At 35.2% G+C, this 22,228-nt stretch overlaps 1 protein-coding gene across 2 annotated transcripts; it reads right to left on the bottom strand.

Moving 5' to 3' along the window:
* Positions 1–5,008: 5,008 nt before the first annotated feature.
* LOC149551852 (YTH domain-containing protein ECT2-like) lies at positions 5,009–11,796 on the bottom strand. Of its 2 annotated transcripts, none has more exons than XM_089787354.1 (9): positions 11,464–11,796; positions 11,121–11,185; positions 8,545–8,698; positions 8,199–8,275; positions 7,576–7,938; positions 6,796–7,347; positions 6,400–6,612; positions 5,793–5,942; positions 5,009–5,674 (listed from the first exon to the last, which is right to left on the bottom strand). In XM_089787354.1, exons 1-9 carry the CDS (start codon positions 11,492–11,494, stop codon positions 5,396–5,398), a joined length of 1,884 nt encoding a protein of 627 aa, XP_089643480.1. In that variant the 5' UTR covers positions 11,495–11,796; the 3' UTR covers positions 5,009–5,395. The 2 variants fall into 2 exon arrangements, with proteins under 2 accessions (XP_089643480.1, XP_089643482.1); XM_089787356.1 differs by having other exon boundaries at positions 11,121–11,182.
* Positions 11,797–22,228: the final 10,432 nt, after the last annotated feature.

Raw genomic sequence — 22,228 nt, 5'->3', positions numbered from 1 at the left:
ATATGTCTTTGAACAAAACCATGCATTAATAATGAATGACTTGAACCTAGGTTGCTTTCCATCCTTTAGCAAAGAAACAAATCCTTCATGCAATTTTCTACTATATAAGATGCATAATTAAAATGTCAAGTTAATATATCTAGATATCGATGTCTAATACCATTGGCCTTCTACTCATGTAATATGGGACTTAACACGTCTCCAATTTGACCACATGTATGTGTATTGCAACCAAGGCATGAATGATTCCATCAAAAAAAATGAACCATCCTTATCTATAATAAGGTTGAGTTTTCCCTCTTTCCTATTCCTATGTAATGCCTAACTTCTATCCCATGTAAGTTATGCCTAGCTTAGTATATTATTCTTCTAATTCTATGAATGACAAGAGGTAAATGAAAGGGCTGATCCATATTGAAAACTTCAACTAGGGTGTTTGTAAAAATATATATAAGAATGGCTTACCTTAGGCATCCATTATGCATTCCTACTTTGAACACTAATCTCTTGCAAGCAACTCAAGTAAATCCATATTCACCAAGACATAGGAGGCCACAAACTTTACCCAAATTAATCTTCCATGGATGACATGTACACTCATCTCCCCTCTAATAAATGTCTAGACATCTCCCACAAATTTGAACTTGTCCTCCTAGATGGTATTATTTGCCCCCTAACCACTTGTCTCAGTGTCTGTGTCATGCCTGACGCATCTCTGGGCTCCTTCAGGGTGGGCTCCCACCGGCTTCAGATTTAGACAGATCATCAGATGGACAAAGAGGACCGGACTTGTCACTTGTGTATCTTGGGCACAGTCGAGACAAAGATCCATTTCATTTTTTCACTGTCCCACCTACTACAAGATTTGTGGGAGATTATATTGCTTGTTTAGGGAGTGTCTTTTTCAGCTACATGGACCAATGATGTCTTGCACTATACCTCAGAGGGACTATGCAACTCCACAACCACACCTTATAGCTCTTATTTCCCTAAAGAGTGACCCAGTTCAACATATCACCACTTTCTTCTCTCCCTCGTCTCCAGTACATGGGACAAAGTGACCTTCCAATGCCACCATCGCCAGCCACTCTAAATCTATGAGACCTCATAGTTGTTATACTCGTCAGCAACAGCCTCCCAACTTTTCTCGACGGCAATTTAGGACACTTACTCACCCTAGTCCATACCCTTCCATGCTTGGCCTCTATTTACCAATGAAGGACCCTTAGTCCTTGCCTCGTTCTTGTGCTTCTTACTTTTCCTTGTATCTCTTATTTTCATGTTTGCTTTCTTTCCTTAGCACCGTTTGGTGCTCTTGCAGCTAGCAATCTTTTATCTTGTATGTTTTTCAATCATATAGACCCTTGTGGTCTCTTGTTGAACATTGATAAAGATACCTTATCTTATCCAATTTATGTCTTACAAGAAAATATTTTTTAAGACCTTGATCTTGGACCAAGAGCTTTTTGAAATAAAGGAGGGGTGAAAATTTCTTCAAGTTGAAAGAGAAACAAGAACAAACAAGGAAAGGGCATCAGACAGCCCTATCAAGATCAACCAAGTGATCAAGTTGATGGGACAAGCCCACCGAAAGTTGAGTCTTATCAACAATGTTCCAATTACACATATGGTCAGAAGCCCACTTCGCCAAACAATCGGCAACACTATTCCATTCCCTGGGAATATGAGTGAAAGTAATAGACTCCAAAAAAGTACACAAATTATGAATCTGGTCCGCAATCAAAGCTAACTTCCAACTAACAACATCAAAATGTTGTTGATTCAATAAACGAATCACCACTTGTGAGTCTAATTTACAGATGAGTCTTCTCCAACCAAGGTCACAAGCATTCTTCATAACATACAAAATAGTTACGACCTCCATCAAGTTGTTAGTGTGATGACCTTTATAAATAGAAAACACAAACTAGACATCCCCTTTACTATCTCTACCAACACCACCAATGCCAACAGGGCCTAAATTTCCCTTAAAGGACCCATCCGTGTTGATTTTAAGAATACCCTACAAAGGAGCACTCCACTTCCCCACCCTATTTATCTTTCACAAGGGATGTCTACACATCTTTCTTAACAGTTTTCCATATGAGGGGGGAATATTCAGACGATTATTGAAAATATCCTCCCCTAGTTTAATGGCCTCGGAAGTGTCACATTTTGCAGAAACAGTTTTCCACAAAAAATAGAGAATTTTCCACCATAAGTAAGGAACCTCTAAAAACTCATCCTTAAAGATACGACGTTCCTTTCCAACCAGATATGCCAAATAATAAAGAGGGTCCAAGGGTCTAGGCAACTTGAAGAAATGAAGTCTTGACAAGAGCCTTACCCCATCGAGCAAAGAATTCTATCAATGAGGAAACATGCCAATAGGATTGATTCCACACATGCCACCAAGAGTGCCAAATATGTCTAGTGAAAGAGCATTGGAAAAAGATATGAGATGTTTTCTTCACTAGTCCGACATATAACATACATTGAAGATCCTTGGAAGCCACACTTGCATAAATTATCCCACATAAGACATCGGCTATGGACCACCAACCACATAAAAAAATTACATTTGCCAAGAAAACTTGTACCAGACTTGCTTCCACCAGGGCATTTGAATGTCCCCCAACATCTGCCAAAGAAGCTCAACATATCTAACGGACATTGAAATTTTTCTAGAGAAATCTTCACTATCCCAAGCCAGAACATCATTACCAAAATCTGAAACAACTCCTTCCTATCCTCCTCAAATCCTCCTGAAGGCCATTTAGAAGGGTGTTTCCAACAAAAGGAAGGAGCCAAACCTCTAACACACGCTATCTTATAAAAATCAACTGTGTTCCAACCAGCAGCACTAAAATTTTGGTGGAGGGCATGTAGCTGAGGATGAGTGGTTTGATCATTCATGTTCCAATTTAAAATCTCCTTATACAAGTTTTAAATTTGGTCTTTTTGGTTTTTTCGTTCTTCACTCTTGGTCTTTTCCTTCTAGTAATGCTTGATGACTCCAAGCTACAATTCTCTCTCTGAATTTCCTTCACACTATAAATTCAGTATTGAACCTTTTGCTTTGCGAATTCTCTTTTTGGCTTTCTTCGATATAAAAAATTACCAACTGTTCATCAAGTACATTGAATTTACAAATTATAATGTACAGCGGAGGAGTGTACAGCTCATGTGCTCGCAAGAAAGACTCGTAAAACGTGTAAATGAGTTCCTCGAGTTAATTACGAATCATTGATTTGTTGAGTTCATCAGATTGCTCACTTTATTGGAGCACAGAGCATCAAATATGTTGTCTTCTATTTTAAACATTTAAATTGTGTTAATTCACTTATTTAAATATTTGATTTAACAATTATTATTGCTAAACATTATTTAAAGCAAATGTCATAGATCTTAAACCAAATCAGCATTTAAGATTATTATTTCTGTGTTAGGGTTTGTTAATTGTTTGGTTGCCAGTATTAGTATTTGTAATTCTGCAAAAAAAAAAAAAAAAACCTACTATATTTGGGTGTACAGAATTGGGAAAAAATGTGCATAACCTCAAGCCTACAATTTGGCCTCCCATGTAAATTGGTGGAATTGCATTGCTCAAGTTCCCATTCAAATTACAATTTGTCAAAATCAGACATTACATTTTAATTGCTTCCCCTTGACCTGTTACAAGAATTTGATGAACTTGCTCATGATAGAGCTCCTTGTTGAGCTCTCCTTGCTGTAATCCTTTTTGTTTTAATAAATTTTTACCCTTCTTTTTCCAAAAAACAATCTCAAAAGACATGAATTGAGGGTGATTCTTGATGAAAAAAAAATTTCCACAGAGGATTTTAATTTCCCTATAGATCTAGACAAGATTTTCAATGAGATTGAATCCCTTTTCGTCTGTGAATCAAACCTAAGGAAAGCATTTGTTGATTAGCGAAGAGACGTGTGCAAGTGGTTAAATATTTTCTTGTGCCTGTAAATCATATTATTAATTTTGCCAGATTCAGGTTTTCCGTAAAGGGGTTTCCTTGGTATCAAACGTGATTTTCAAGTGTCATATGCTGTAGATCGTTTATGTACTTCGAATTTTCAAGTTGTCTTGTGGATCTTTCATTTACTGTTCATATCTTTCGGATCTATATTACTATTATGTAGGAAGGTTTGTGTTGATCCAGCCGTGCACTCTCTTAATGCAACAGACACATTACAATAGCTTTTCCAACCTAAGTATTACCAATTGACGTTACGACGTCAACACAATTTAACGCCACCATCTATAACTCAATAAAAGAAAATAACCGAGAGGACTCCATCACTGCCCACGCGGTCAGGTTGCTATTAAACAATATTATGGGATTGAAAAAAAATCGAGGGCATTCCAAAAAAGTTCGGCCCGTCCAGAACATAATTTAACAGAATTAATTGAGAACCGAAAAGCTGCACTGAGCATCAAGGGACTTTCCATTTCTTTAATCTTTGTACAGTTATCTGGTACCAATTGGGAATGAACCAGATATGTTTGTAACGAGACGGACAATATCCATGTTCAAAAAGTTAAAATAGAAAAACAAACCACCGTTGCAACACTAGTGCTTCGTAATAATGTCTTGTACATAAGTTTTCCGCATTTACTTATTTTTTGGTGTTACTGCACTATTCAGGGAAAGTGGTGTTATAAATATTAATATATACATTTCAAATTTAGATTAAGGAACTGTGCTTCATATAAATATATTTTGATCAATACAGCCATCTTAGAACTGAAGAACAATGTCTTCAGATTTTCATTTCAGTCAAATGGGTTAATTTCAACTGAAATATTGAGACATCTCCACCTCAGCTTTTCACATTCTCACCCTAATTGCTTGTAAACGTGACAAGATAATGATAAACAATTATTAGATTTGAGAAATGATTTCACGGTTCATATCCCTCCTGACAGATTCAGATATACAAAGCATTTCTCCCCAATACCAAAGCTCCCAAAAAACAGACACATCTCCAGGTGTAATGCAAAAGGTCCTAAAAGCATTGATTGACAAATGTTGGTTGGAATTATCATCCGCAGAATGGGCAGGAAAATTGCCACAAACTGCAGATACAGATTTTAAAATAGAACAAAATCAAAACCACACCTCCAATGGTGTGGTCAAATTACAAGCGGACACCAGTAGCATCCCTTTTTGAGATGTTTGGTTTGTACCTGTAACCTGACAGAAGGACTATGGTACAGTGGGCACACTGCATATGTTACTGATTTCACTGAATGAGGTGACCTAACACCACATGTAAATCCTATGCTAGAATTTCTAATCCACCAAATTCAAGAAAACATCTATCACCAAATACTCTTCATGATGGGTGATCTGAATCGGAAAGAACCAATTAACTTTAGCTAACAAGGAACAGAGCCCACAATTAACACCCCCGAGCCCTTGATACACATTTCTTCTGAATCAATTTTCTTTGGTTCACCCCCCAAAGACTTAACCGCTTCCTTTTTTTCATCCAACTGACCTGAATCTGCTTTCTTTAAATCATTTGAATCAGAAAGCTTATTACCATTTGCACCAGGCACTGGCAACCGAAGTTCTGTAGCCTTTGCATCGGAGCTCTTGGTGACAATCCCATCTGCACCCGACTTCAGGGCTAAGGCACCTATACGAACAGCAAGCTGGAGAAAAGCATGTGACATTTAATGTTTTTAAGGAAATAGAACGTGGTCAGAATCTAGATGAAACTGCAAAAAGATTAATTATAAATATAAAACAATAATTTTAAATTAGACATACTGGTTGTGGCTGATGGACTTGTTGCTTCATTTTCTTTTCCTTCATTGCTTTTTGACGAGCTTCATAGTAAGTGAAATCATCAAGAATTGATGTTTTTGATGAATAATTCTTGAAGATCTTTAGCATCTCAATGCCCTGCGAGAACTTGATCTGTGTATACAAAAAATGGCAATTGTTAGCAAGCAATAAGCTCAGCCACAAATGTCCAAGACAAAAATCAAGAGATCATTAATAACAATTAATGGTACAGACAACTACTTAAAATTGTAGCATCTCAATCGAGGTGAAGAATTATTATGCATTCTGTCAAAAAAATTAGCTGTCCTCCCAGGGAACCTTGAACATACATAAATTAAATCCTGGTTAATTAACACAACAAAATATAGATGTGGCAATACTCATAAAAAATAAAGAAACAAAAAAGTCCACGGATGACTTTGTTGGGAAAAGCAAGCCATCTATGTAAGCCAAAGGACAGCGCACAAAGGATTTATCGAACAATAGAGAATCAAGATTAGAAAAAGAAAAAAAAGCAAAATGTTTACATGGGTACCAAAAGAAACTAAATCGTGCAAAAATTTAAATATGTAATGTCAAAGTGGGATACCTCCTGTGTATCTCTGCTATTGGTCACAGGCTTGTTCTCATTGTTTTCCAGAATAATTTGTCTAAACTGAGAATTAGGAATATCTTTAATTATATGCCACTTTATTGGGAAAAATCCATTCCACTTGTCTTGCTGCCAGAAATCCATATTTTTATTGAAGTCCACATTGCCAGTCATCTCGGCCAAGCCACAAAATTGACCACTTGCATTAACCTGGGTCACAAAAGTAACGCCAGTTGTTAGTCTTAGATATGCAGTAAAACATAACATAATTCTAAAGCTTCATTGCAGTACTTAAACAACAGGTATTTAACAAACAACTGCCAAACAACTTTAACACAGCAATATCATACTTTCTGCGGAAAAAAAAAATTTACACAACAATGTGATACTTACTGAGAAAAAAAGAAAAACTGGACAGCTTCCAGAACTCTCATCAGCTAAGCTCTGTGCCTCTTGATATGCCCCATCTAACCTCTTATTGCCGTTAGGTGTACTTGCCCAGACATTATACTTGATGCTCTGATGAACATCATCCTCACTATAGGATTTTATTACAAAAAATTTTGCAGATTCATGATCAATAGGAAAATCTGCCGAGTTGTACTGGTCCCTATTGATTAAATTTGAATGCGCCTCACCATTTCCGGCTGCTCCCTGACTACCACCATTTCTTGAAGCTTCCAAAGGCATTTGAGGACTTTTAGTTCTATTAGTACGAGGACCTCGGTTTTGTTCATTCAGAATGTCAAAATTCCAATTTTCATTGGACTTGCCAAAAGGCTTTCCCCTCCCATGCCCATTAGGTTTAAAAGCCATGTTATTATTCGGATATTGCATGAACAACTTCCCTTGATTAAAACCAGGAGCATATTTTCTGAAGGGAAACGAATCCTTTGGAGGCACTGTACCTCTACCACCCAAGCCTTGCTGCTGGTTCAATTGGATCTGAAACCAAAAATCATATTGTAAGGGAAACCAAATTGCACACTCCTAATTCAATGAGAAACTAATATGCATCCCGATTTTGTGTTTATACAATATTATAAACTGCACACTAGTGATATGATTTCATGTTTAATGTTTATCAAATATTCCTGATGCCAACTACTATTTGCAAACAAAAACCAAAGAAATTTATCTATTGTAGTCCTTGCCATGCAAACTAAGGAATACCTGACTCATCGCCCTGAAACCTTGAGATCGAACACCACCAGAGTGCGCAACGTTTTTCAAGCCATCATGCTCATTTGTTTTATAGGCTGCATTACCTCCACCATTGCCGTTGGCATTCATTTGACCAGCAGTGAATGATCCCGGATCTTGGGAATTAGGATGTGCTGAATGTGGGAAATAACCCGATGATCCTGTATGCTGATAAGGAGGGCCATTATAGTATGGCCGCTGACCAATATACTGGCCATCACCTCCCATCATAGCTCCAGGAATATATGGGTTATATGGATTATATGCAGTTTGTGGAGCATAGCCATAGCCAGGAGTATAGTATAAAATAGATCCATTCTCAGAATGAACTGCCTGCATACATAATGCAATATAAATAAGTGCATTTTCCATGAAAGAGATAGGCATGTCCCTAAAACCCCTAAAACAGCAATTGACCACTATAAAAACAATTAAGCCAAACATCTAAAAAGAAGTTGTAAACGAATCTGGCATCTAAATCAGAATTACAATGCAATATGATAGATTGATCAAATGCAGCAGTTAGGCAGAAATTGTAACATATTAAGGTAGATAAACAAAATTTGAGACATTTACGGCTATTAAAAACTTACTGGATATGGCACTTCAACACCATCCATTCCTGGAAAGCGTGATGCTTCATCCCATTCTTTTCCAGGTCCTTCCTGGCCTGATAAGAAGTGCCAAAAGTAAAACCAATCGTGTGCATAACATTAGATAGTAATCAAAAGAATACCATTGGTTTTGAGACATATTTCAATTCCAGAAAGTGTAACGATAATACCAAAACACATGCTACAACAAAATATAACCTCAAATAAGTCAAATATGGACCACATAAACACAGTAAAACCATTATGTCATATTAAATCCTATTGAATGAAAAACTTGTAAATTCAAAGATTCTTGTAAATTCAAAGACTGGGGTCAAAGACTTACCTGGATAGTAATACCCATAATAGTTATTAGTAGGGTAGTAAGGCCCATGTTCCAGATTGTCACCTAATTGTTTGTTTTCTTTTGCTCCAATGGAGTCATTAGGAGACACTGCAGCTGATTTTACCTCACTTTTCTTCTCATCCTTAGCAGGGGCCTAATACAACAAAGAAAGGTATCTTGTTACAAACAAGTGCAGAATGAATAAAAAGAAGCATTAAAATAGAGATTAACAAAGTATTAAAATTTAAACCAATTAACTAATATAGATTTGTTGCTAACATCAATCTAAGAAAGTCTTCAAAGTTCAAAAAGCTGGAAAAAGATCGATTAGATGCTATTAGAAAGCATTGCTAAAGAAAGCCCCTTTAAGATCAGCAATCAATAAGTTTATGAGGACTAGAACTTGTAATTAGTTTTCAGTAGAAGAACCATTGCTTTAGAAACTTGAGGATGTGACATCAATGACTTCAAAACAGTTAGACAACGACAATAAAATAGCAATTTTCTACAATTAGAGCCAACTACAATGGGTCTTATAGATAGGTATAAATATCAAATGTAAACACGTCAAACTTTGAAATTATAGAAAAACATGTAAAAACCCATTGTTGCAGACATGAGTACCACATAAAACCTAACACATGAATATTCAGTCATGTGCATGACCGTTATAGAAATCATAATCAAAAGCTAGACAGCTAGAAAGAGAATATGTGACTAAATTTTGCTTTTAAAAGTGAATAAATCAACCAATTTAACAACAGTACCCAGAACCTTCCACTGGGGCTTCAATTCCCACACCCCACCTTCATACAAAAACAAGCAGCTTAGCAATCATGGAACAGAGATATAATTTCAAATCCTGGCTACAGAAATTGAATATCATATTAATATTTGCTTCAAGAAGAACTGAAAAATGCCAACCCAAATATCTAACTGAAGACCAAGTATCTAAGGAATACAGATAAAATTGTATATCTAACAAATGACACTAACTATTTGCAGCTCAACTTATCCCGATACTGGATTGTTGAAAGTAATGAAAAAATGATGTGAAAATTGATACAAACTTCGAAACTAATTAATCGGGTACAGACTGTCAAAACGTATTACTACACAGCCTTAACAAACAGAATATTCAGGAAAGCACTTCAAGTACATATATCTGCTTGCTCAAAAATAATTATAAGAAATACAGAGGAAAGCACTTCAACTGACTGAACTACTGACGACTTATTACAGGTGTCACGTCTAAACCCATGACTCCAGACCAAACAGCTACGAAATTTTTTAATCTGATTTCTTGAACTAAGTAAGCTGCTGTAAAACACCTTTTTCAAACCAAATCTGATACATTACCTCTTAAAAACCAGACATATCAAAAGATTAAGAGGGAGACCGGGAGAATGAACATAAGTTCTGTGATCAGATGGTGCAATGCCCACTGTGTTCCATTATTTAAAAGCTTCGCAGGCAGAGCCAGAAGATAAGCCCATTAAAAGTCTATGCACATCCCAACCACTCCCAAAGCTAAGACAAGCAATTGGATCAAGCAAATATTTTAGAAATACGGACAAGTGAAGTTTACTAGGTTAAGAGGGAGACCAGGAGAATGAACATAAGTTCTGTGATCAGATGGTGCAATGCCCATTGTATTCCATTATTTAAAAGCTTCGCAGGCAGAGCCATAAGAGACGGCCATGAAAAGTCTATGCACATCCCAACCACTCCCAAAGCTAAGAATAGCAATTGGATCAAGCAAATATTTTAGAAATACGGACAAGTGAAGTTTACTAGATTAAGAGGGAGACCCGGAGAATAAACATAAGTTCTGTGATTAGATGGTGCAATGCCCATTGTATTCCATTATTTAAAAACTTTGCAGGCAGAGCCATAAGAGACGCCCATGAAAAGTCTATGCACATCCCAACCACTCCCAAAGCTAAGCCAAGCAATTGGATCAAGCAAATATTTTAGAAATACGGACAAGTGAAGTTTACCAAAATGAACACACCCGCTTACCCTTCTTGCGAAGACCTTGTCAAAAGTTTTATTGTTTTGGCAACCAATCCTATCAGGTAAAATCTATTTGACTCAACCATCCATCTCATCAGTTTCTACGTCCAGCAGAAACTAAGCACAGGCTACTGCATGATATCTACTACCAGCCTAGGTGCATAAAATGAAGAAGATCAAAATATTTCCAAATATTTGCTGAACCATCGCCTACACAACTCTATAGCAGCAATCATAAATTTGCAAGTATTGCACAGCCTACTACGAAAGGTTCCAAAATCTGACAAAACTATCAAAAAGCTATCAGCTAAGGGACTGATTTATTTGTGGCTCCGCTAAAGAGAAAGGGATACCAATCCTTGTATTAAAACACTTTAGAAAACACAACAAATTCTTTATTTATATCCCGTCCTTCATTTTTATCTGACGACAAATCTACAAAAGCAAACCAACTGACCTGACAAAAGAGTTGCAGATATGACTGTTGACCAATAAAAACAAACAGATAATTTCGGCACTGAACAAGTGAACAACTGAAAATAGATTCTAGATCGGCTTACCTTGGTCGCATCCATTGACTTCGGTTGATCGCTAATTTTTAGGTTCTCCATTAATTCCGCTACTTCTGAATCAAAATAAAGTTAAGGTTTGAACATTGATCAACAAACCCCGGAACTGCGGAACATTTAAGAGATCCAAAAACCCTAGACAAAGAATAAAATAACTACGGATCCACCAACCACGAAAATCCAACTTGAAATCCAGATCTCCAACATGCCCACAACGGTATCCAATAACCCCAATAACCTAAACCCTAACCGTAAAAAGCAATACTGCAAACTGTAAAAAGTAAACACGACACAGAAAAACACAAAATAGAAGAGCAAAACTGCTGAAGGATACGTTGATTCGGCGGCACTGCTACGGCTGCCATGGTTTCTTATTCCTTCGTTTTTCGGCGGCACTGCGTCGGCTCCTCCGCAGAACTAAAATACAGCAGACTCGGGATCGAATCCCAAACCCTTTCAAGCTAAATCAAGGCAAAGGAAAATCGATAAATAAAGGAAAAAATTCGGCTTCTTCGGCCCTCCTACGTATAAAACTTCGATGCAGCTGGTTCGAAAACCCTAAAAGGAGTTTAAGATCTTTAAACCCCTAGATTCTCATCTCCCGCAAAAGAAATAGGGATTTCAAATTAAACGGAGGAGCGTTGTTAGTAACTTTCTTATTTTCCTTGGCCGACTCTCTACACCGTCCAATATATTGTAAATTTAAAAGCCTTACGAATAAAAGCAACACAACACAGCACTTTAATAAAAATTAAAGCGATGATATCTATTCTTCTCTTATATAACGTGGTCCATATAATTTAGCGGGTTTGAGTTATGGGTTGGAAAATTAAAGATATTTATGCTCCCCTCTTTTCCCCTCTTTTTCTACGTGTACTTCAAAGGAATAAATCAAATTAAATAAACAAGGTATATGAATAATAATCTTGTGTACAAAAGTATTCTTGTGAGGGTTGGTATGTTTCTATAGTTAAGTTTTTGTGGGGATGTTCATATTATCAAGGTTGAAATTCTTTTGAGGAGTTATTATTATTGAATGTTTATTTTGTTATATAAATTTTTTAAATGTCTAAAATATTCTCTAGTAACAAGAGGGTATAGAAAGTCTATCTTAATTATAGATAAAATTTGGTTGTGGTTTTCATCGTCATTAAAATCTCTTTAGGGAGTTATTATTGAATATTTACTCGACTCTACCAAAAAAATAAAAATGTCCAAAATATCTTATATGTAACAACAAGGTATAGAAAGTCTATTGTAATCATGGATAAAATTTGGTGGTGGTGTTCATGTTGTCAAGGCTCAAACCCTCTTTGAGAACCATTATTGAACATTTACTCAATTCTATGAAATAAAAAATGGTACAAGCTAATCTCCAGACAAAATGCACTAAAAACAAAACAAAGTCAAACTTCTTTTTTTCTAGATTCATGAAAACATAGTGATTTTTTTCCAATTTTTTTGTTGTTTTCGACTACAAACTATGTAGATCATGAAGATCAAATGCTGGAATTTTCAGAAAAATCCATGATGTTTTTTAGTTTTTGAAAATTGGTCAACTATACAATTTGTAGGGAGGATAGTCGCATCCATAAAAAATGTTCAAAATATTATATAGTAATAGCAAATGATAAAGGTTATATTGTAACTTTACTTACAAGATATTTTATTTGAAAATTCTTTTATTATGTGGACAAGCATTCTACAACAACAACAAGAATGAGTCGTATGTGGTGATGGCATTAATAAAACCTTTTGAGTTAAATTTGACATCCACTTATACACTAGATTATTAACTAATGAGGAAGTATCCATGTGCACATCAGCTAATTAATAAATATAATATGTCTCCATGTACACATTGGTTGATTAAGAAATAAGACACAACTCCATGTACATTGTGGTGCATTAAATTTGAAACCATGGACTTTGGATACAAATTATTGAAGAAGAAAAAAGTTAGATTTGTGTGGTGGAAATATTTATTAGGTCAGAGCTTATGATGTCATTATAGATTTGAGAGATTTACATTTTCTCTATCACCCTTGTTTTTATAAAAAAAAATGAGTTTTATTGTTGTACATTAATTGAGTCAAGTTTTTGTAATGTTTTTTATCCTTGATTTTAGTTATCCCATCTTCTTCTTCACATCTTGATCTTTGTGTAGTCTATTTCACTCTCTCCCTTCTTCTTGTGCTTTTTAGTGTGTTCTTAATCTACAACAACTTTTTTGTATCCTTTAGTTCTATATTATCATCTTAATAGAGAATTACAAAGTGCAATTAAAAATATTAATGAAATAAAGTCTCGATATAATGTAATCGAAAAATGATTACATTTTTCCTTTTAGATTATGCAAACCTGATATTATTAGTTGAATTTATGCTTCACTTAAAAGTTATAATTAATGCAATGAAAAATGCAAATTATCATAAAATTAGGGCTTGTTTGGTTGCAAGAATACAAATATGGGAATAGGAAGTGTTATTCTGGAATAGTTATTCTAGAATATAAAATAGGGATACATATTCCTATTCTCTGTTTGGTTCAACCAGAATTTGATGGGGAATTCACAAACCCAAAATTTTATGTTTTCTAAAATAAATATAATTGGAATAGGAATATGTATTCCAATTCCACCTATTTGGGTGGAAGTGCAAATGCTCCTATTCCACCTATTTAGGTGGAAGTGCAAATGCTCAATTTTGGGCCAAAATCGGAATACATATTCCTATTTTATTCCAATTTGCAATTCTGATTTGGTGCACCCAAACGGAGAATTCAAAATTTAAAGAATTTACATATGCCTATTCCACTTGTATTCTCGCTGCCAAACGGACCTTTAGGGAAATCAAAAGCATCTTATTGTTTACATAAGATTTTATTTCTACTTAAATTTGACGAATGCATAGAATTTTTTTTTGAGTGTGTACTAGATATTGTTACTTAGCCTTAAATAGATGAATTGGGCATCTTACATATGTAACCCATAAATTACTTTTTATTTTATTTTATATAATATTAGTGCAAGCATAATAAAGAAGTTCCTAGGCTTATCTTTCTTGGCAAAAATCTGTTTACAGGGGTCCCCTATTTTGCTATATTTGTGTTTATTAAGTTTGTTACTTTCTCTATCCTATGTATGCTATCATATTAGGATATCGAATCCATTTTGAAACATTTCTAAGTATTAACATTATCAATAAAAGGTTATCAAGTGATATTGCGAAATATGCTACAAGTATTCTCATAATTCTTACTTTAATCAACAACCTGGCCCTCATCTATCCTCCCTACACTCATCCCTCCTTCATTTCGGTTCCTCTTACTATCTTAAACTTGGAACATGCATCCTTCATATCTCAACAATTAACAATCCCAAAAGAGATTTCAAATCTGGATTTAAACTCACTGGTTCAATTTAAAAGCAAGTTGATAAGAATGGACAAACTAGTAGCATAATCCAAATTACTTAGCTCAGATTTATAGGAGGCAACCCTACATTGTTTTTCTCACTTATGTCTAAAATTAGATAGATTGAGTTATTTAAATTAACTGAATATATTATTTTGCACTAACTATTAATGTGGAGCATGAAGTGTGGTAATTGCAGAATAGAAGAAAAAGTAAAACATTACAGAATTTTGCCTTGTCTAGGTATTCCTTTTGATGTTATACCTGAAGATGGAATCACTGCCCAAAGGAATAAAATTTGATGCAAGGAGCTTGGAACCAAGCTTCTCAATGAGTACTCAGTTTACAAAATCCATGCATAAGATATATTGTAGTAAATTGTTACAATAATTAATGTATAATTTTGGAAGAAAATGTTTAATAAATACATATACTAGGGTATGCCCTTTTTAAATTTATATAATAGAGGACCTTGGTCTCGGGCAAGATTGGAAGTTTTCTTTCTCCGTTCTTTCCTACCAGTGCTGGTTTGAACAGAGAACTCTGTAAACTCTTTTTTATTCTTCTAATATAATATAAAAGGCTTCGGTCATTTACCGATTTTTTATTTATTTTTTAAATGACATGAAATGTCTAGCTTGGGTGCATAATATAAAGGATCAAAAGTTTCACTTGTATCTCAAGAAATTTGTCTTTGTTATGTTTGTAAGATAAATGTCTCCCTATTAAGTACATAACCACTATTACATAAAAGAGGATGTGTTGACATTTTCAAGAGTGTAAATTTTTTAACGCATAATTATCATTGATTAGTTGTATCTAATTGGTGCAAGATGATTTTAGAGATTTATAGCTTTATTTTGTTTAGTTGTGGAAGAGTTATTTGATATATTAGGACATCTTTGATAGCTTTAGAATTGAAGCCATATACTTGAGTTTTGATAAGGTTGTGAATAGAAATGATTGCCCATAAAAAAAGCCTTTCTTACATAAATATTTTTTTGATCATAGCTTTTGATGTTGTTTTAAATTTGAAAGAACACACATCTTAGAAAATTTGCTAGCTTTTTGTTAATATTTAACCCTCATTTTATAAAAGTTGAGTGTTTATGGTCGTGCAATAGTTGAATCTTTCATTCACTTAGAAGTTATAGTTAGTATTAGTGAAATATGTAATATATCATAGAATTATGAAAATAAAAAACCTCTTTTTACTATTTTCTTAGTATTATTTATGCTTAAATTTTATTTATTTGTTATATTTTTTGTAGGTGTGTGCTCAGTGTTGTTGCTTGGCTATAGATGAATGACTTGTAAATATCCAAACAATAATAGTGTTGAGATCTATTGAGTATTTTGAATTCGGTATTTTTCATATGTGAGCTCTAAATTATTTAAAGCTTGTGTCCATTTGATAGTTGTGAAACTATAATGAAGAATGGCATTAAATGACTTGCCTGCACATACCATAAAGGGTCAAAAAAATTGTATGCATTCCATAAAAAATGATGAATTGCTCACTACCAAGGACCTCACCATTATTATCTAAAAGAGGATATATGTTAGAATTTATAATGGATTTATATTTTATTTAGGAATGCATAATCATCATTAGTCAATGGCACACCATTGTTGAGATATGTTTTAATATTGTTCTAGAGATTAGGAGACCTTTGATAGTGTTTGTTTATGTGATATTTATTTTATAGTTTCATTTTTTTAAATATATGTTAGTCGTTTTTTAGTTATTTTATCATGTTCATGGCATTACACTCCACCCTTCTTGTTGTAGTTACACATTTCAATGTAATGATCAAATAAATTAATATTTTATTTAATCTTAATTTTTTAAATACTCCTATTCTATATTAGTTTGTTCACTTCAAGTTTTGTAATTTGAATCTATTTTATTTTTATATAGATTATTGTAACGCCCTATTAGGGAACCCACAAGAAATAAAATTAACATGTTACAATGTTTACTGAACCATTTTTTTAAGTTTAAACAACATCAAAGTAACAATGTGGAAGTAATATACTCATACACATTAACCACACATATACAAATACAATATAGAGTTCCTTCACGTTGAGACACATTCAAGAAGTTTGTATTAGTTTGCTTAAGTCTCAAATACAATGTTCCAAGACCATAAAGAAATAATAGATACATCATCTCATAAGAACGTACATGAATACAACTAATACAATGGAATATCTCCAACGAAATACATCCACTGCACATGTCAAATGGTATGTGAGAATAGATACAAGTACATCCAAATACAAGATACATGTTAACATATATACATCAAGTGAATAGAAGTCTCCAATATAAGATAAGAATGATAATGGTACAATTGAATCAATGAACGTCCAACATTTGTCAAACTAAAGGGGACCCAAATGGTAAGAAGACACTACCTCCTAATCGGGTGGTCACCTAGTCAGGCTTCCACTTTCTCACTATGTAGGTAAGATAATGAATTACCCACATACAGATAATCAAACCATAATCCTAGGCAAGGATTCTTGATGTCCAATTCTACCTCAAGGGTATACAAACTACTGAAGAACAAAGATAGTCAAAATCGAAAGGACACTCAATCTAATACCAACACCACATACCAAGTCAACATACAAATATCATGAATGAATCAAATATTAGAAATCAAGGGATAAAGTCAATGAAAGATAATCACTCCAAGTCAAAAGCCACGTGTCAAAAGTAAAATAACCCACAAATCACCAATTTTCATCAATAAAAGTAAACCACCAATGATACATGACATCTAACCAAAATGTAACAACCCACAATAAAAACATCCAACAAGAGGAACATCATCAAGTACACAACCAGAGGCGAATATTAAAAAAAATGTGAAGGAGACTCGAGCTACATACTAAGGAGTGTCATCACAAGGTCAACTACTTGAGTTATTCTAGACTAGTCTCTCATTAGACCTCAGACCCTCAAGCATTGAGTTACCCTAGACTGGTCACTTTGGACCTCGAATCCTCAACATGACACATGTGGAACCAGAATACCCTCTATTGAAGATGAGGAAAACTAGTCATACCTCTCATTGGGTATCATCACATTCCCATCCTTAGCCTATACAAGACTAAAGGCACGAGCTAGGCAATATCTCTAACTTATCTTTTTAATGTGTGTCTAAATATTTTAAATTACTTTGTTATCGCTTATTACACAACTTACAATGAGTTACCCTGCAACCACTTTGGCCCTTGACCCCCATTGCAAGTCACTCCCATAGAATTGCACCTAGACAACCTTCTTAATGCTCACAAACCATAATGTGTTTCATACCACAAAAACCATAGTGATCAAATTTAGTTCCATAACAAGCAACCCAAAAATTATTAGTTGGTTCTTGAAACCCAAGTCAGCAAAAATGCTCCTTAAATAAATCTCATAACATAAGTCTCAAATTTGAATCATAAAGCACATCATGACATCCAGTCAAATAATCATAAATAAATCTCAAAAGCCTCTGGTGCACATTCTAGTTTGGCCAACTATACAAGTCACATAAAATCATCACGGAAATAAACATCATAAGACCATAAATAAAATATAAAGAAACACATAGTTTTCAGCCATATAGCTTAATTCCATGATTTTCTATATTTAGATTGAGCCATGAGGATGTGTTGCACAATAAGGTAAGAATATACCTATTTATATAAATTGTTAAGTTTTTTATTAAGAAAAGTAGTAATTAAAGGGTATTGGTGCACAGTACAAATAGAACATTACCAATTCTTAGTCAAGAAAGATCCAGACAACCCAGATCTCCCTCTGTCAAAGAGAAAGGTCCACAAGCGATTGACCCACCAACCATGGTCAATGCTAAAAATTAAAGACTTGGGACAATCCCCCATAATAACTGCAGACTTAAACCAAAAACAACAATAAAGGACCAGAGTGTGCCCTTTAAAACTTCTAGCAATCACTCGATCACAAGGAAAATGAAAACTAAGACAATAAATCACCATAAGAACAAGTGAACAAACTCAAGCCATCTACACCTGTCAAAACAGTAAGCAAAGAGATAGGACCAAACAAGGCTATACCTCTAGCCTTGGCAAACACAATGCATATCATCCAACCATAGGTCCATGCAAGGCTCCAGCCTTGGTGTAGTCAAAAGTCTTCTCACCCCCCTCAAACTCCCAGAGCACCATACTAAGAGGAGCAGGGAGGAGGAAGCCCAAGCCCTAGAGATAAGTGCAACTCTCCCTTCCTCCACTAACAAAACTACTAAAAGTAGGACAAGTTTTTAGTATTTCTATAGGAGTCTCCTCTTCTTCCCAATGCCCAAATATGATCTCCACCTCAATAAGAGATTGCTTCACCTCCATAGAAGCAACGAACTTAGAAGCTAAGAGCAAGACCCAATCCATCTCCATAGGACATAACACACATCTCCACACTAAAGTGTTTAGCTACAGAGTTATCTTTTCATCACCATTTGAAGTACATTGTCTATACATGCTCTCTCCAGCCATATCTCTTACAATAAGAAAGAGATACATAAAAGCAATGGGAGAGTACCCACTAAACACACTCATAACCACTTTCCTCCAACAACCAGCTACCTCCATAAACTTTGCCCCCACTTCAATAGGGTCCTCCACCTCAATAGGAAGCAAGAAAGTGAAAGAACAAAACAGGGGATACCTCCACTACACATGCATCCAAAGCTCTGAAATGATTGCCATAACCAAATTCAAGTCCCAAATAGAGGAAACATTCACCTCAGAGAAAACACAACCAAAGGAATCACCAAAGCAACAAACATTGAGGGGCAGGAGAATCCCCAAATGATGAACTAAAATGCCCAGCCAAGGGGAGATAACAAAAGTAAAGCCCCTTGAAAAGAAACTTGTCTAGGGAAAACACCACGATCAATAGAACTAGCACCAAGGATAGGTGTTAGGATTTTACCACGAACATAAATAACAACTACATGCAAATATAAACAATATCAGAAAATAATAGATTACACAGAAAAGAACACAAGACACCAAGATTTATCATGGTTCACCCAATACTTGGGCTACATCCACCAAACAACAAGTCCAATATTATTACAATCTAGTGATTACAACCTGATTACAATTCGTAATCCCTTATAGCTCAATATCATTGCAAGAAGCAATTTTTGCATCACACCTTATGAGACAATCCCTAACCCTAAGCCCTTTTATACAAGTATTTTTTCGCTTTAGGGTTAAAATTAGTTACAACATGTCAACCATAAATTGGCGAATAAATAATAGCCAATTGGTGAATAGTAGTAAAAAAACAAAATCAGATTGATGCCCCAAACCCCAAAGAATTTACGAAGTATGTACAATACTTCCCTGATCAGTCACCACAAACTAACAATCTCCCACTTGGGGACTGATCAAACTCCACACTAGACAACAATCTCCCACTTGGAGACTGATCTTGTAGCAATATCGCTACCACATGGGGCTCCCACTGGATCAAACAACCCTGGACTTTGTTGCTCTTTTATTTTGTTTAGTCTAGAAGACCAACCAAAGCTGAAGAGGAATTCAACTTCTCCCTTGTCACTACCTTTGTAAACATATCTGTTGGATTGTCATCTATATGTATCGTGTCCAGCTTTAATTGTCCATCATCCAAAATTAACCAAATGAAATGGTATCGCAACTAAATGTGTTTTGTCTTTGAATGCAAATTAGAATTCTTTACAAGATGAATGACACTCTGACTATCTATAAACAAATAATTATCCCTCTAAGGGTGTCCCAAGTCTTCTAAGAAAAATTGAAGCCATATCATCTCCTTGGTTGCCTCTACAGTAGCAGCATACTCTACCTCTATAGTGGATAAAGCATTAACCTTCTGTAACTTAGAAACCTAGCTCACTGTTGGCCCACCAACAATAAATACGTAACTTGTAGTACTCTGCCTGGTATCAAGATCCCCTACCAAATATGAGTCAACATATCACTATAAATCAGTAGTAGAGCCCCTAAAATGTAAACACTTACTGGATGTTCCTCTCAAATATCTGAGAATCCATTTTACTGCATTCTAATGCTTAATTCCTAGATGACTCATATACCTACTAACGACTCCCACTACATGTGCAATGTCTGGCCTAGTACATACCATAACATACATCAAGCTTCCTACAGTCAAAGCATAGGGTACCTTGGGCATCTTATCCTCCTCTTCTTATGTCTTTGGACACATCTCCTTAGTCAACTTCAAGTGACTAGGTAAAGGTGTGCTAATAGTTTTAGCATTCTCCATAGAGAAATGTTGCAACACCTTCTCAATATAATCAGCCTAAGATAAAGTCAATTTCTTGTTCTTCCTATCTCTGCAAATCTTCATACCAAGGATTTGTTTTACTGCTCCCAAGTCCTTCATAGAAAATGCATGTGTTAATTGGCATTTCAGCCCCTTAATATGATCCATGTTAGACCCATCTACAAGCATATCATCAAGATATAAACATAAAATAATGTAGTTTCCATCATCCAACCTCTTAAAGTAAACACAATTTTGTGAATGACACCTATTGTATCCATGCTCATGCATAAACCTGTCGAATTTCATATACCATTGTCGAGGTGTTCGCTTCGCTAAAACTTTTCTTCAAGCTACATACTAAGTTCTCCTTACCTTTGACCTCAAATCCCTGTTGTTGAGCCATATATATCTCTTCATCCAAATCACCATGAAGGAAGGTTGTTTTAACATCAAGCTTCTCCAAATGCAAATCTTCAGTAGCCACAATACTTAAAACAGTATGAAGAGAAGTCATTTTAACAACAAGAGAGAATATCTCATCAAAATCAATGCCTTTTTTTTGTGCAAATCCTTTTACAACTAACCTGACTTTAAATATTTTCTTACCTTCATCCTCTTCTTTCAACCTGTAAACCTATCATGTCCCCTTTTCAAATAATTAAAAAAGAAAATTTTTGCTAAGGCAGGCAGGCCCAAGAAAGTGAAGTTTCGGAAAAAGGGGGTTAATCTTTGGAAACCGTTGGACTAATAAATGAAAATTATTATTAAAATAAGTTTCATTAACCTCTCTTGGACGTGAGTTACAGTTATGCCCTCTTTTAAGGGGTTTGGAGGCATTTTGGGCACATTCCAGACTTGATTTTCGCTCATTCTTTGTTATTCTTCAGAGGCTGCCAAACCTGTGGAGAAGGAGACCCAAGAACGGGAGTTTGCAGGTTTCCAGGGAGACCCAAGAATGGGAGTTTGCAGGTTTCCAGGAAGGCTAAGGACGGGAGTTTGAAGCCATTCCATGTGCATGCTCATACAGAGTTTGCCTTTGTGCTGAACAGTGTAGATTTGTGGGTTTTTGGGTGTGTTTTTTGCATGACTTTGGTGTTTTCAGTTGAGCATTTCATATCAGTTTTGGTTGCTGCTGTATTTTAGACTTTAAGCTATTAAAATAGAGCTAAATATATGTATTGGGACGTGATTAAACTTCTGAGATAGTTTATTAGTGTTTTTGTGGTGTTTCCGGGCATTTTGTGTTAATTTCAGGAGCCCGATGAGCATAGTTTTTGTCCTACATTTGTGAGCTGTTGTGTAAAGGCTATATAGATCTGGAAACATCATTTTGTAGGCTGTTATGCTGCTGAACTTTCTGTAAAAA

Source organism: Cupressus sempervirens, chromosome 6 (assembly GCF_028749045.1).
Source record: "Cupressus sempervirens isolate cs-2001-9-10 chromosome 6, ASM2874904v1, whole genome shotgun sequence".
NCBI lineage: Eukaryota > Viridiplantae > Streptophyta > Pinopsida > Cupressales > Cupressaceae > Cupressus > Cupressus sempervirens.
This window is presented reverse-complemented; position numbering and strand designations above follow the sequence as displayed.